This window comes from Corylus avellana, chromosome 1, assembly GCF_965113065.1.
Source record: "Corylus avellana chromosome 1, dhCorAvel1.hap1.2, whole genome shotgun sequence".
In the NCBI taxonomy this organism is placed as follows: Eukaryota; Viridiplantae; Streptophyta; class Magnoliopsida; order Fagales; family Betulaceae; genus Corylus; species Corylus avellana.
Genome location: NC_142490.1, coordinates 17,132,755 through 17,148,479, shown reverse-complemented (window position 1 = coordinate 17,148,479; position 15,725 = coordinate 17,132,755). Strand labels below are relative to the sequence as shown.

The 15,725-nt window shown below is 34.5% G+C and overlaps 1 protein-coding gene across 1 annotated transcript; it reads left to right on the top strand.

Moving 5' to 3' along the window:
* Positions 1–1,993: 1,993 nt before the first annotated feature.
* LOC132172841 (uncharacterized) lies at positions 1,994–5,670 on the top strand. The gene is made up of 5 exons (XM_088513799.1): positions 1,994–2,045; positions 2,980–3,111; positions 3,705–3,770; positions 4,644–4,778; positions 5,528–5,670. Exons 2-5 carry the CDS (start codon positions 3,015–3,017, stop codon positions 5,668–5,670), a joined length of 441 nt encoding a protein of 146 aa, XP_088369925.1. The 5' UTR covers positions 1,994–2,045; positions 2,980–3,014.
* The last annotated feature ends 10,055 nt before the right edge of the window (positions 5,671–15,725 follow it).

The following is a 15,725-nucleotide window of genomic DNA, read 5'->3' as shown; positions in this document are numbered from 1 at the left end:
CTCTTCTATAAATATGTATTTATAATATCTACAAAATCCTAGACCTGGGCCCACATTAAAAACACGTTTTGGGCATAAAATCCATGGGGTGTTCGGATAGGGCCTTGTGAAGGACGAAAAAGCATGCTTGTGGAACTGCTGTCTAGACAGGTTGTCTTGCTGTCCGGACAGCCTTGGCAAGATGAGAATTTATGTTTCTGGAATTGCTGTCCGGACAAGGAAAGGTCCTGTCCGGATAGGGCTACAATGGAGGAAAAAACTGTATTATGGAAATGATGTCCTGTCATGATCAATATCTCCGATCGATGAGCGTTTCTGGTCCGATCGAGCTAAAACTTTGTAGGAATATTCATGACACGTGAATCCTTATTGTAAACGGTGGAGATTGGATTCTGAGCATTGTATATCAATGTTTGAGCTAGTAAACAGTAATTTCTGTATTTTGGAACCGAATTAAGCCAACAAACATACTTACAACTTTAATACCCACCTGGAAAATGATAGGAGTGGAGCAACCTCAGTTTGTTACATCAAGGAAACTCTTTTTCTTTCTTCTTTTGTTTTTTGTTTTTTTGTTTTTTTTTTGCAAGCTAAAAATTGGGCCAACTATAGGCTAAATGAGAAAAGAGAAGAGCTAACAAATGGCTAAATGAGCTTGAGTTTCAAACTTTATCACAAGCTGAAAATTGGGCGGCCAACTATAGGTCATGAGAAAAGAGCCGACAAAGTGCTTAAATAAGCAGTGGACTTTAAATTTTACTACAATGCCAAAAATAAGGCTACTTATGGGCCAAGAAGAAAGCAAATGAAAAGCTAAAATGAATCTGGGTATTCATCTTTACCTCGGGCCAGAAAGAGATACTTCTTCTCTCTAATTTTTTTTTAAATTTTAATTTTAATTTTTTTAGCAAAATGGTAGGCCGGGAAGACCGATTGTGGCTATTTTAGCTGGACATGACTATAGTAACACCTACTCGTTAGGAGCCGGACAAGAGAAGCAAAGATGGTAGAAACCGCATACACTCCTTCAAATCCGACTGAGCCATATCTTGAGTCCCTGACTCAGCCCTACCAGGGCATTAATGAAAATCTAAGATGACTATACTAATTAGTAGTATGTAAGGATTATCTATTGCATAGATTCGAATTCACGCTCTGGTACATGCCCTAACCACTTAAAATTTTTGGAAACCCACACGCCTACCCAAGTGTAAAAGGTAAGAAAATTTTGGCAGCTCATATATGCAAGAGCCACACGTCTACCCAAGAGCAAGGAGAGCCACACGTCTACCCAAGAGTATAAGTAAGAAAATGGTTCACTGCCGACATTATTTATTTATTTTTCACTGCCAACTATCTCTAGTTCCCAAGAAAGAGGGTTGTCGTTAAGAAAAGAAAACATTGGCACAAATTAGGTGAGACGCAGATGGAAAATCCACGGTGAGAAGGAAGAAGTCAGTCATTGAAAAAGTCATCTTGTTGCTCAGCCTGGGAGAAACTTCACAAATAACTTCCACACGATAACTTCTCAATTTTATCTCTTGAACTTTTAATTTGCTATAATATACCTTGTTTCGTCAATTTTCGGCATTAACTTTAACAAAAGTTATGAAAATACCCTTAAAACTTTTTTTTTTTTAATTAAAAAAAAAACAAATTGGGTCACCTTGTTAAATGGGCGTCCTTTACTTGAAAAGGAGGCTAGTTTTTGGAGGACTTTCTAAAGAAACGACAAAAAATATTTATAAACCAGTGTACTGTACATAAAAAATTAAAAATTAAAGATGCAAATTCTAAGACCTTTTAAAGAAACGATAGAAACACGTAATGTAAAAGTTGGTATGTAGTTGACGAACTCGATTTTTACTTTAAACACGTAATGTAAAAGTTGGTACGTAGTTGACCAAATTTTGAAGTTTTAATTACCAGCTCATTGCCTATTTATAAACCAGTATTCCTAGCCTTCGTAGTCTTTTTGCTCGTCGATCTCGTATTGAACCAGAGGGAGTCTTATCGATCTCGTATCCAATCATATATTACTGCAGGTATTTGTTAGTCTCATACTCTTTCATGTGCCTTCTCTATCATTACCATCCACTATTAATATCATCGATCTGATCAATACATGTATATATAGTGATTATAATTAGTAAGATGGATACATTTTTCAATATGAAGCACTCTAGATATCGAACAAATTCCTGGCATCCATTGTTCCTTCTTTCAATTTTACATTGCTTTGGCTAATTATATTATCAAAACGCATTTGCATTGGATAATACTTTGACTTCATGACTTGAAATTGCTTTCATTTCTAATAATAATCATATTCTTTTTGAAAACCGTGAAATAGAAGAAAACAAAATGGTGGATTTTTGGGTTATTTGGGGGTAAAATTGTATGTTGAAAATTGTCCAAGGTTTATCTTTAATTAGAATTTAGAGAAAACTTTATGTATTGCACGGTGAGGCAGTTCACATGATGAAATCTTTAGATATTGGATAGATATTTTCTTCTGCTTGTTGCTTGGTTTATTAATTTGATTGACATATATATAGACGGTAGTTTAACCCAACATTGACTATGTCCCTTGCCTTCCGTTCCACGACCAAACATTTTATTGGAAAGTTGTTGGGAATGGAAGTTTGATGGGAAAATGCTTGGAATATGGGTAATTTGGTGTCCATGTTTGGGGTTTAGGAATTGGGATTGGCTGCTTGGTGGTACTGCGTTCACAATAGGCGGGCTTTTCTAGTTTCTTTATTCATCCGATCGAGCATAGCCAGACGGCAATTCCAAATGCTTAATTTCCGTTGATTGAGATGCTTGAGTTTTAAATTCCGTCTTCAAGTTAAAAAAACAAACTCGTTAAGCACGAGAAGAATTATATATATATATATATATATATATATATATATATATGAACATTTAGTGACGAAATTCATTAGAATTTAGAGACATCTAACTTTTTAAATGAAGGTTGTAGTCGACTTTTTGTGATTCTACAAGGGAAAATGCCTACTAATCAACGACACTCGGAGAGACGTCAGGTGCATAATCGCCTTGGGGGCATGTTCACACCAAGAAGTAGCTTTCCCTCGATATCACCAGGTATTTGTCATTTTAAACTTGCGGATGTGTGTGTTTGCATATAGCGATCATCGAATTAGAAAATTTTCATGTTATGTGATTTAAGGTGTTTTACGTACGGTTTTCAGACATATAGAAACTGTTGACTTCTAGAGCATGCATTCTCTGGTGCCATTTCTAATGTTGGGCGTTTGTGCGTCACTAACTTATATCACAAATTAAGCTCCCAGAAGGCTACGCCGATTAATGGAGACGGGATTTTACTTTAGAAAAAATAAAATAAAAAATATATATTTCTCTTAAATTTAAGTTATCCTTAGGCACGGGAAGAAAATTTGTAATTCGCCATTGATTGTTTTTTTTCTTTTTTATATAAATTTGTTTGAAATTGGATTATAGGAATTCTTCTCATTAAGTATTTGAATTTTGAAAGTGTTATGTGTGATTTTAGCATCTTATAGAAGAACATACTAAAAAAAAACATTTGTTTTTTCACATGTGAAGGGGACATATGAAACTTTTAGAATGAATTAAAAAATTTGCGGTAAATTTTTATGTAATTTTTTATTCATTGAACATTTAATTAGTAATCAAATTCATTGGAATACGTCCAGCGGTTACTCCCCTTCCGAACTCAAGCATATCAGGCTCGACAAGTAGTTCTTCCTCCACATCATCAGGTATTTGTCATTTAATTTGAAACTTCCTATGCGTGTGTTTGCATATATCATGCATCCAATTAGAAAATTTTCATGTTATGAGATTTAAGGTGTTTTAGGGCTTTTAGACATTTAGAAACTGTTGACTTCGAGAGCATGCGTTCTCTGGTGCCATTCATAATATTAATGTGTGGGGGCGTTTGTGCGTCACTCACTATTAATTGGACTAATGGACTGTTAGATGAGCAAACAATGTTTTATATATATATATATATATATATATATATCGCAAACCTCCTAATAGGCTAGGGCGATTAATGGAGATGGAATTTCATGTTAGAAATTTTTTTTAAAAAAAAAACCTATTTCATTTTAAATTAAGTTATCCTTGGGCACGAGAGGAAAATTTGTAATTCACCATGAACTTTTTTTATATAATTTTTTTACAAATTGGATTATATATAGAGGAATTCTTCTAATTATGTTTTTGAAAGTGTCCTGTGTGATTTGAGTATGTTATAGAAGAACATATTACAAAAACAAAAAAAAAAACGTGTTTTTCATATGTTAAAGTACAGAAAGGTTGTAGTTAAAGAAAAAACCAAAGATAAAAAAATGAAAATTATAGAAATTAAATTACAACATGCACACATACGTGCAAAAATATAATGAATGGAGGTGCATTAAGTTATGGCTAGTTCGTTCATTATTGGGCGACATATATACTTTATAGACATCATTGAGTTGTTGAGCATTCTGTTGTGGCTAGTTCGTTCATTATTGGGTGACATATATACTTTATAGACATCATTGAGTTGTTGAGCATTCTTTGGTGCCATTCGTGATGTTGGATGTTGGTGCTAAGATTAATTACACTTACTGTGATTCTACAAGGTTCAATGCCTACTTATCATCGACGCACGATGCCACGTTGGGTAAAGAATCCGCATTACCAATCCCGGTGGCAACTAAACCCAACTTTTTCGGCTGGTTCGATGTCACACAATGGTTATTCCTCCGCATCATCAGGTATTTGTCATTCGAAACCTTCGGATGTGCGTGTGTGTTTGCATATATCATCCAATTGCCATTTCTTCTTGATTGATTAATACAAGTGATCATGAATTATTCTATAAAAAAAAAAAAAAACTATTGCACTTATGGATTTTTAGATGAGCAAACAATGTTTTATATATCGCAAAGCTCTTAGAAGGCTATGCCGATTAATAGAGACGGAATGCCACGCTAGAAAAAAAATTTATTTCATTCAAATTTAAGTTATCCTTAGGCAAGAGGAGAAATTAGTAATTTGCCATTGATTTTATATATATATTTGTTACAAATTTGATTATAGGAATATTTCTTCTAATTGAAACTTTCGTGTGATTTGAGCATGTTATATATAGAAGAACATTTGGGGCTTTTAGAGCTTGAATTGAAATTTTTTGTCACAATCTAATTTATGGGAAATTTTTGGATAAGTTTTTATTTATTGAACTTTTAGTGACAAAATTCATTGGAATTTAGAGATATCTAACATTTTAAATGAAGGTTGTAGTTATATATATATATATATATAGATATAGAAAATAGAATACTTCATGCATACATATAGTGAAAAAAATATAATGGAGGTGCATTATGTTATGGCTAGTTCGTTTATTGGGTGACATATATACTTTATAGACATATCATTGAGTTGTCGAGCATACTTTGGTGCCATTCGTGACATTGGATGTTTGTGCTAAGACAAATTACACTTACTGTGATTCTACAAGGTTCAATGCCTACTAATCTAGTACACTCGGCGGCACGTCCGGTGCATAATCCGTTTGTGGGCGTGTACCCACCCCGTAGGCAAGCAAACCGTACTCATTCCGGTTCGAGTTCAAGCAATGTGGGCTGGACGAGTGGACACTAAACAACAGCTGCCTAAGGTTTTCTTCTCCATTCATCGTCAGGTATTTGTCCTATTGAAACGTCGGGTTTATGTGTGTTTTTCCATGTATATATGATGTATCATCGGCTTAAAATAAAGGGATAAATATAAAATTGGCCTTTGTAGTTGGCCTAAATTACAAATCACTTCATGTGGTATAAAAAATAATTTATAAGTCCATATACTTGGCCTACATTACAAATCACTCCTTGTAGTATAAAAAATAATTTATAGGTTCTCAAAATATGCCAAAATAACAGTTTTTTTTTTTTTTTCTCAAAATCAATACCCGTTAAGTAAATTAACAAAATCTGTCACCTTATAGGTCCACCGATTGGCCATATATAAGCCTTCAAATTTAAAACATTTATTTGAACACTTTTTCTCTACATTTTCAATTGAGTAGTTGGTTATAACTTATAATTGAATGATCCAGCTTCCTACTATGCTGTAGAAACATAATAGCGTAATCTGATATCCTTTTTAATCTACAGTTAAAATCAAAACTTCCTAATTTTTAGCCAAACGACGTAGCTTTAAAAGGAAATTACAACAAGTTTTCTAAACGCCGTTCGTAAGTCCTCTACCAATAAACATAGAAAGAAAGTGTTTTCATTCCTTCTTCACTTCCAGAAAGAAATATTTGAAGGCTGTGAATACAGACAAAAATTCCTCCGTCACATTTCTTTTACATTCACAACCTCCAAATATTTCTTTCTCTATTGATTGGAAGTGGGTGAATCAGTACATTCACAATCTTTGAATCGTGGTTGACTTTAAAATAAAAGAACATTGGTAGTTTTGACCATTTTGGACCGTGTAAACCAACTCGATCCTGACCAAAATTTTCTATTCAACATAAGGCCATCATGACGTCACTCTCCCAAAAATGAAAAAGAATGAAAAAGAGAAATATTATGAAACACTGGGTACTTCAAAGCTCACTTTTGTTTTACAGTCAACCACTTAATTGATTTTGTTTTGGAATTTAAGGCATTAATTATCAAAGTTTATTTTTTATGGACTTTTAGATGGAAATTAGGTAAACCTATGAGCATTTTTTGAAATATATCCTTGGTTTGTGATTATTAACTGATGTCTTCGTGGCATAAGGGTGATTACCTTATCATGTGATGTTGGATAAATTCTTGAAAAAAAAATTCTTTTATGGGAATTTTATTTACTCACAAGAGTATTTTTGAATATGAAACATTATTTTGTTTAAACTTTCAATTCCCCTAACCCCATTATCTATGCTACCTACTGGGCGTTAGCTAATCCTTGTTTCTTTTAAATTTTTCAGATTAAGCAGGTGGTCTCGTGATGCAGGAGAAATTTGAGAAAATTATCATTTTAATTATGCATGTGTGTTTTTGTTTTTATTTTTTAATAAGGATTGAGTTTTTCCTTTTCTATTTGGAATTTTTTCCTTTTCTTTTTCCTATTAAAAGGTTGAGATACTCGGTAGCTAAATGTTGGAGTGAATTCAATATATAAGTATGTCATGGTGTTTGTTATTTGTTTCGTAGGAATTTGAGACTTGGAGTGTTTACATTCTAAATATATTGGACCCAGTTTATGCAGGGAAATAAATCTTATAGACGAATTAGGATTTCTAATTTATTGTCTTTTAAAGCTACATAGTATTTTAATGAGGAAGTATGTTTTATTATTAATTATTCTTGGGTTGTTATCTAGCTTTAATTGATGTTTACAAATGATTTGGTGGCATGAACAATTGGTTCTTAGGTGATAAGAGTTTGAAGAAGGAAATATTTTAAATAAGTGTAAAATCAGGTCTAAGTAGGTGTTATGTGCTGCTTTGGACTTTGGGGCATGACAATGATGAGCATCACACGTGGATGATCTTGAAAAAAAAAAAAAAATGTAGATGATCGTATTGGTACACTTCATAAGTGTGAGAGAAAGCCTCACACTCAATTTTGGAATAGTCTGATGGTCAGTTTATAAGTGTGAGAGAAAGCCCCGCCTCTTGAGCTAGCTTTTGAAGTTGGGAGAGCCCAAGACCACCAACACTGGTATTAAAGCTCAGGTTCAACAAATAAGTCCCGACCAAACAGTCTATGTGAGAAACATGTTGTCTCTATTTCGATCCAGGTTAGATGTGTGAGAGATTGTGTGGGTTATCTCACATCGGTTGTGAAAAAGATTGGTGGTCACTTTATAAGTGTAAAGAAAAACCTCACCTCTTGAGTTAGCTTTAAATTTCAAGGTCGAGAAAGGTCCAAAACCACCAACATTGGTATCAGATACCAAGTTCAACCAACAAATCTATGCCCAACAATCCACGAAAAAAATTGGTTGTCTTTGCTCTGACCTAGGGCCCGATGTCTGAAGATTTGATTGTTGGGATTATCCCACATCAGTTGTGGATGTAGCTGGTGGTCAGCTTATAAGTGTAAGGGAAAACTTAGTACTTCTTGAACTAGCTTTTGAGGTTGAGAGAGTGCCAAAACCACTAACAAGTCTCAATGTTCCAGATTATTTCAACAAGACTTTGCGCAGATATATATAAGTTTAATTTGATGGGATCCAAGTCTAATTTTTAGGCTAAAACTAATATTTTGCTAGTACAATATGAACCCTCAATTATTTGTAATGCTAACTGGTTTTCGTGATGAATGCATGCCAGTGTAACTTTCACATTTGCGGTTTTAGAGACATGGAAAAACGTAAATAATAATCTACTTATGTGACATGGCCATCATCGTTAAATAATGTGACTTTACCTTTTGCTTTTCCACTACTTTTGTTCCTTATTTTTGGAATCTTGCGTACACTTCTTGATTTTGGATACTAGCTAGGGTTGGGTCTCAATGTTACTTCCACAAAGCTTTGGCAGTAGATAAACAGTTAAGAGCGGATAAGCATCTCCACCTTTTGCAACTTTAAAAATTAAAATCTTCCGATAGCAAACCAAGTTGTGAAAACTGTTTGCCTAAAATTTCAACCACTTTCGAAGGCATTCAGCAAATTGATGGGCTAATGTCTTTATCAAATCTTTTCTACAGATCACTTTGAATCTATTCAGAAATCAGACATGGTTTGGTAATAAAGAAATATTAAATTTATATAATTATTTTACGAATATTCATAATAAGAAATGGCATTGCATGAAACTTTTATCGGATTCGCTTATTGAATTCAAGACTTTAGCTCATAATATTTAACAGTTAATTAGACTTCGTGATTCTTTGTCAAATTCCCGTATTAATTATTTTAATCCGAGCGAAATCTTATCTATCGTTGGATGCTAATATAAACGAAAGTTGTAATAAAATGCAATCAACCAAAGGCACAACATCTTGTACTTTTATCTTTTATTTTTCTTTTCCAAATCATATACTACAGAATAAACAATTTGCTTGGTAGCTTTACAGCCACAATAATTTTAACAATAAATGTCAAAAAAAAAAAAAAAATTAACAACTGCATTGCCCATAGCTCATTCGATTGTGTGTATCATGTATGATCAGCATCAACAAAATCAATAAATTTGGGAGATAACTTGAAAGTTCAGGTAAATAAAGTAGAAGGAAGAAAAGAAGTTGAGGGAAAGCCACATGTCTGGCTTGTACAAAACAAGAATCTTTCTGTTTATATATAAAAGATTTTTAAATGAAGTTTTACTTAGTTTATTTCGAGTTGCTCACCTTAGGCCATACATGAGAGGGCGTCTGGCCTGTGGCCATTGCGTTTAATAATGTATTCTATGAAGTAAAGATTATATTCTCAGACACCTAGATAAATAAGTATGTATCATGATATATTTGGGAGTTCCAAACTATTATGGTTTATCAATGAGTTTAATTATAATATTTTATATTGTGTGAATTAAGACATTCATATAATTATAAATAACACTTCAGCACATAACCTTTTCAAATGGAGCTCATCTTTTCCAAATTTCCAGTTGTATTGTCACAAAAGCTTAAGTAGATACTAATTGGAAAAGAAAAGAAAAAATCCTAATGAAAAAGAGAAAACTTAATCTTTATTAAAAAAGGAAAACTAAAACATAAATAATAAATTCACTTAAATATTATTCTCGTACATCACTCGTGTCCTTCTCACATGATAGAAAATAATAAATTTAATCTTTTGATTAATATTTTACAAAATATACTACGTAGTGTATGAACATATATATTTTTCTGACCAGTGTCGATCACAAAACAAGACATCCAACGAGGAGGGAGATAGAAAACTAAAGTTTTCAGGTAATAAGTCCTACATATTCTGTTCTTAATACATATTATATGTTGTCAACCATGGGGGAATGTCAGTTTCAAGATGATTACCATCTCAGTATGAGCAAAAGTTTGAATTTTTAACATTTTCATAGGCTCAACTAAATCAAACTTCAATAGTTTATTTATGCATGTGTGCATGTTTGTACGGCCTATGGAGTTACAAATCTTCTTTCTTACAAAAAATGAAAAAAAAAAAAAAAAAAAGAAGAAAAGAAGAAAAAGCTCATTCCCATTGCCTTTCTCATGATTTCTTTAGTTTCTGTGATTTGGATGAAGTATGGTAAAATAATAATTAATGTTGTACACCTCTAAAACTAATACAATATATATAAGTAATTCTAAATGGCATACTTGTGTCCTATTAAAAATGATGTGTCTATTAAAATCACTCTTGGATCAAAACTCAATAATGATCAATTACAAGCTCAATGGTGATTTTAATAACCACATCATTCTTAGTAAGATACAAGTAGGCCTCCTAGAATTACTCAATATATATGCCATCCATTTATCTTTCTATTCTTGATTTGATAATCCTATCATGCATATCTTTCTATACAGGCCAGTATTTGTTTGTCTCATATTAATTGATCAGTCTATTATTGATTTATTATCCCATCGTACATATCTTTCTATACAGCTATTTGTTTGTCTCATATTAAGGGTGTGTTTAAGATTGCGATTTCGTAAGAATAATTAGCGTTTTTAAAAAATATCGCAAAACGTAAGGCGTTTGACATTGCGATTTATAAAGTACTTAATTTAAAATAGGAAAAAAAATCTGCGATTTCAATAAGCACGCTAGGGGTGCTTATTTGAAAAAGTTCAAATTTAAACCAAAATCATGAATTTATATAACAAATATTTAATAAAAATGTACTTTTTAATATATTTTACCAAATGCCTTTACAAATTTAAAAAGTAACGATTTCAAAAATGCTATTTTTAAAATCGCACTTATTGAAACTGTAATCACAAACGAACCCTAACTTATGGACAAAGTTTTCCTCCAAATTCGGTTAGAGGAATTTCCTTCAACCTAGTCTACAAAAGTGACATCATGTGTCCCTGATCAGTGTATTAATATTGATTTTTTTTTTCTTTTTTTATTGTGTTTGTCCATTTCATGTTAACTTATGAGTCTATCGTTGATTCATCATCTTTTCATACATGGCTTCTAATACAGGTATTTGTCCAATTAGATTTGAGGATTGATGGTAGTTGATTATAATAAAATAAAATCAGATTTGAATAGATTCAATTTTGATTTGATTTGATCTTCCATACCATTTTGTATTCTCTCCACCCAACTATTTATAGAGACATTTTGTATTGTAAATTCATAAAAAAAAATAATAATAAAATTAAATTAAATTAAAATTAAAATGTAGGTATTTGGGTTTTATCCTGCGAATCTAAGTTGTAGACAGAATCACATAATTCTTTAAATTTATTTTATTATTTTTGCATTATAATAAAATAATATATTAGTTTGAGGACCAGAGGGAGAAGAAAAAAAATAAATATATAACTAAAAAATTGGCCAATTAGTGATACTCGTTTGACATTTTAAGATTAAGTTAACTATAGAATTCAAATAATATGTCTAAAATAACAGTTCAGGATTTCTGAAATTCACATCCTAAAGTTAAGAAGTCCCAATAAATCCCTTTTTCAGTATATATATAATATACGGCCATATATATAACGTCAAAATAATAATAATGCTAATCCAAAAAATTAAAAAAAAAAATCAAAGCATAATCTATATATATGTTATTTAAGGACGGAGGGAAGTATATATATATATATATATATATATATATACTTCACTCCGTCCTTAAATAACAGTTCGGATTTTTGAATCATTAATTTGGATAAAAGATGTTTTATGTAACAAAACTGATCGCTAAAGCCTAAATACGAAAAATAAAACATTATTTTTATTATACCTTTAGCTACTCCGCGTAACCAGGAAGTGCATAATGATGCACTTTGTACATTTACAAATAAGCTTGAGAAAGCTTTTGAAAGAGTAAAAATGTAAAAGAATATGAGATGCTTTGTAATTCTCTCGCTTGTTTATTTCAACTGTGTACATGGTAATATATACATGAGACACTCGTAACTTTTACAAGCAATTCCACAAATTGTGGATTTTATTAAGGGCAAATATGGTGAACTTCCTTTTGTAGTTGATTGTCATTCCTTGTGTGATTGATTGACAGATTTCTTTCCAAAGGTGTATTCCTTTCTTGCTTGTGACTAGTTTCCTTATCTGCATGATGATGTATTGCAGAATCTGTTATGGGGCTGGCAGATAATAATGCAGCATGATCTTTCCTTGTTGGACTTCTATTGTGATTTGTCATTGCCTTCATTGCATGAGATGATGTGCTGGATTGGTGGATCACGTGATTTGTGGAAATTGTCTTAATAGGCCCCCTTAATCTAAGCGGAATGGCAAAGACGTTGAGATTGTCACGAAGAGTAACGAAACGGTTTGAGACAAGGGGCTTGGTAAGAATATCAGCCCGTTGGTCCTTGGTGGAAATGAAACGAACGATTAGATTCTTGGAGGCCACTTTGTCACGTACGAAGTGAAAGTCAATTTCAATATGCTTAGTACGTGCATGAAACATGGGATTGGCAGTGAGGTAGGTGGCACCAAGATTATCACACCATAGTGTTGGTGGCTGAGATAGAAAAATACCCAATTCTCGTAAGAGTGATTGAAGCCATTGGAGCTCAGCAGTGGCATTAGCTAAGGAACGGTATTCTGCTTCAGTACTAGACCGGGAGACCGTAGCTTGCTTGCGAGAGCTCCAAGAGATTAAATTGGAACCCAAATAAATGCAATAACCTCCAGTGGATCGCCGATCATCAGGACAACCTGCCCAGTCCGCATCGGAATAGGCATGAAGATTAGTAGAGGACTATTGGCGAAAATATAATCCATGATACAAAGTGTGCTTTAAATAGCGTAAGATCCGTTTGACTGCAGCCCAATGATTAATTGTTGGGCGTTGAAGAAACAGACACACCTTGTTGACGGCAAATGATACATCCGGCCGAGTGAGGGAGAGGTATTGTAATGAGCCCACAACGCTACGATACAAGGAGGGGTCTGAAAAAGCTTCACTGTCAAACCGAGATAAGGTCTTGGAGGATGTCATGGGGGAAGTCACGGGTTTGGCACTAATCATATTGGATTTGTGCAGCAGGTCCAGTTTATATTGTTTTTGTTACAAGAAAAGCCCATCAATGTCCTGCAAGACTTCCATGCCAAGGAAATAATGAAGTTGCCCAAGGTCTTTGAGGGGAAAATCAGATTGGAGCTTGGTGATTAATGTTGCAATGGATGTAGAATCAGGTCCAGTTATAAGTATATCATCCACATAAATGAGGATGAAGATAACAGAGGAGTTGTGGCCTGAGAAGAACAGAGACGTGTCTGACTTAGAACCCATAAAACCAAGCTCGAGAAGGCGTGAACTTAGGCGGGAAAACCATGCGCGTGGTGCTTGCTTTAGACCATAGAGAGACTTCTTTAAATGGCAAACATGATCTGGGAATGATGGATGAACAAACCCAGGGGGTTGAACCATATATACCTGCTCCTGTAGAAAGCCATGTAAAAATGCATTTGTAACATCTAGTTGTTTAATACACCAGTTGAGAGACACAGCAATGGAAATAACAGTGCGGATTGTAGTGGGCTTCACAACAGGACTAAACGTTTCACTGAAGTCAATGCCGGGTTGCTGATGAAACTAGACGCGCCTTGTAGCGATCAACATTACCATCTGGTTTTCGTTTAACTCTGAAAACCCATTTGCATCCTACTAAATTCATGGTGGAGGTACGAGGAATTAAGGACCACGTGCCATTGTGCATGAGGGCATTAAATTCTGTATTCATAGCATCACGCCAATGGGAGCTTTTTGACGCTTCAGTGAAAGAGGTGGGTTCAATTTCAGCAACAACCGATTCGGTGATGAGTACTTTGGGTGGAGGATAAGGGATGGTTCCATCTGTAAATTGCTTGGGCTTTTGAATATTATTTTTGGACCTTGTTTGCATTCGGTGAGGTGCAACCAGTAGCTCTTCTATAGATGGAGACGTGGAGCTTGCAACCATGTGATCTTCTTGATGAGGAGACAATGGCTGGACTTCCGTGGCAGGGGAATGAGTGATGGCAAGAGCTAAGGGAGACAATTCAGACGTAGGAGAATGAGGTGGAGTAGTTTGAGTGGTAGGAGTAGGGGCTGGACATAGAATGGAAGTAGGAGCTGGACACATAGGTGGAGATGAAATGGGACTACACGTAGATAATGTATGGGTGGGGCAGACCTGAATATTTGATGGAAGAGAAACTGAATCTGAGTGGGTGTGGGATGTGCTATTGTGGTTGGAAGGCAGGGAAAATGGAAACATGGCTTCGTCAAAAATGACATGCCGTGAGATGTATGTGCGGCCAGATGGGATGTGTAGGCAACGATATCCTTTGTGGTGATAGCTATATCCCAAAAAGACACAAAGTTTGGAGCGGAAATTAAGTTTATTTGTGTTGTAGGGACGAAGATGAGGCCAACAAGCACACCCAAAAACCTTCAAAAAATTATAGTCAGGAGCTTTATGAAAAAGTAATTCAAAAGGAGATTTGTGATGTGTGACTGGGGAAGGTAAGCGGTTGATAAGAAAAGATGCAGTCAAGAAGGCTTCATCCCAATATTTTAAGGGCATGGAGGCGGAAGCTAACAAAGATAATCCAGTTTCAACAAAATGGCGGTGTTTTCTTTCAACGGACCCTTGTTGTTGATGAGTATGAGGACAAGAAATTCTGTGAGAGATTCCTTGTTTGGCCAAGATGGAATTAAGGGAACGAAATTCACCCCCCCAATCAGATTGAATAGTCTTTATTTTGCGTTCAAATAATTTTTCAACATGCTTTTGAAATTGCAAGAAAACGAAGGTAACTTCAGATTTTACAGCAATGGGAAATAGCCATGAAAATTTGCTGAAATCATCTATGAAGCAAACATAATAACGTTTTCCATTTATTGAAGGAAAGGGGGAGGGTCCCCATACATCCGTAAACAATAAGTCTAAAGGATGAGTAGAAACAGTAGAGGACAAATGAAAGGGTAACTCGTGGCTTTTGCCCAATCGACATGCATGACAAATGGTGGAAGCCTTATTCTGGAAAGTAGCAAGAGCATTGGTACGAACGACTTGACTGACAATCCGAAGAGATGGATGACCAAGTCGACAGTGCCAACAATCTAAGGAAGCACGTTCACCCACCAAAGCAAACCGAGAGGAATGTGGTATGGAGGGAAACGTGTATAGTCCATTCTTACTCTGGCCATGAAGTAGAATGGTGCCGGTGTGACGATCCTTAACACAAAAAAAGTGCGGGTGAAATTCAAAGAACACATTGTTGTCAGAGGTAAATTGAGACACAGAGAGAAGATTCTTTTGAATACTAGGAACATGAAGTAAATTTTGCAAGGAAAAGGAAACATTAGGGTAATGTAATTTGGAAGAGCCAAGATGTTTAATTTGCAAACCTTGCCCATTGCCTACACGGAGGTGATCCGAGCCATTGTATTCCTCAGCTTGAAGATTGAGGTTAGCAAGATCCGAGGTAACATGATTGGTAGCCCCTGTGTCGGGGTACCAATTGAGATCATTGCTGGGTTGAGGGGCTGCAGTATAAGCTTGCATAGTAGATGAATTATCTTTTTGATAGGAATAATC

Bases quoted from the DNA above. Each gene is read 5' to 3' on its own strand.
- LOC132172841 (XM_088513799.1), top strand. From the start codon at position 3,015: ATGCCTACTAATCAACGACACTCGGAGAGACGTCAGGTGCATAATCGC. The intron at 3,112-3,704 runs GTATTTGTCATT...GAATACGTCCAG, and splicing joins CTTTCCCTCGATATCACCAG to CGGTTACTCCCCTTCCGAAC. The intron at 4,779-5,527 runs GTATTTGTCATT...TGATTCTACAAG, and splicing joins TTATTCCTCCGCATCATCAG to GTTCAATGCCTACTAATCTA.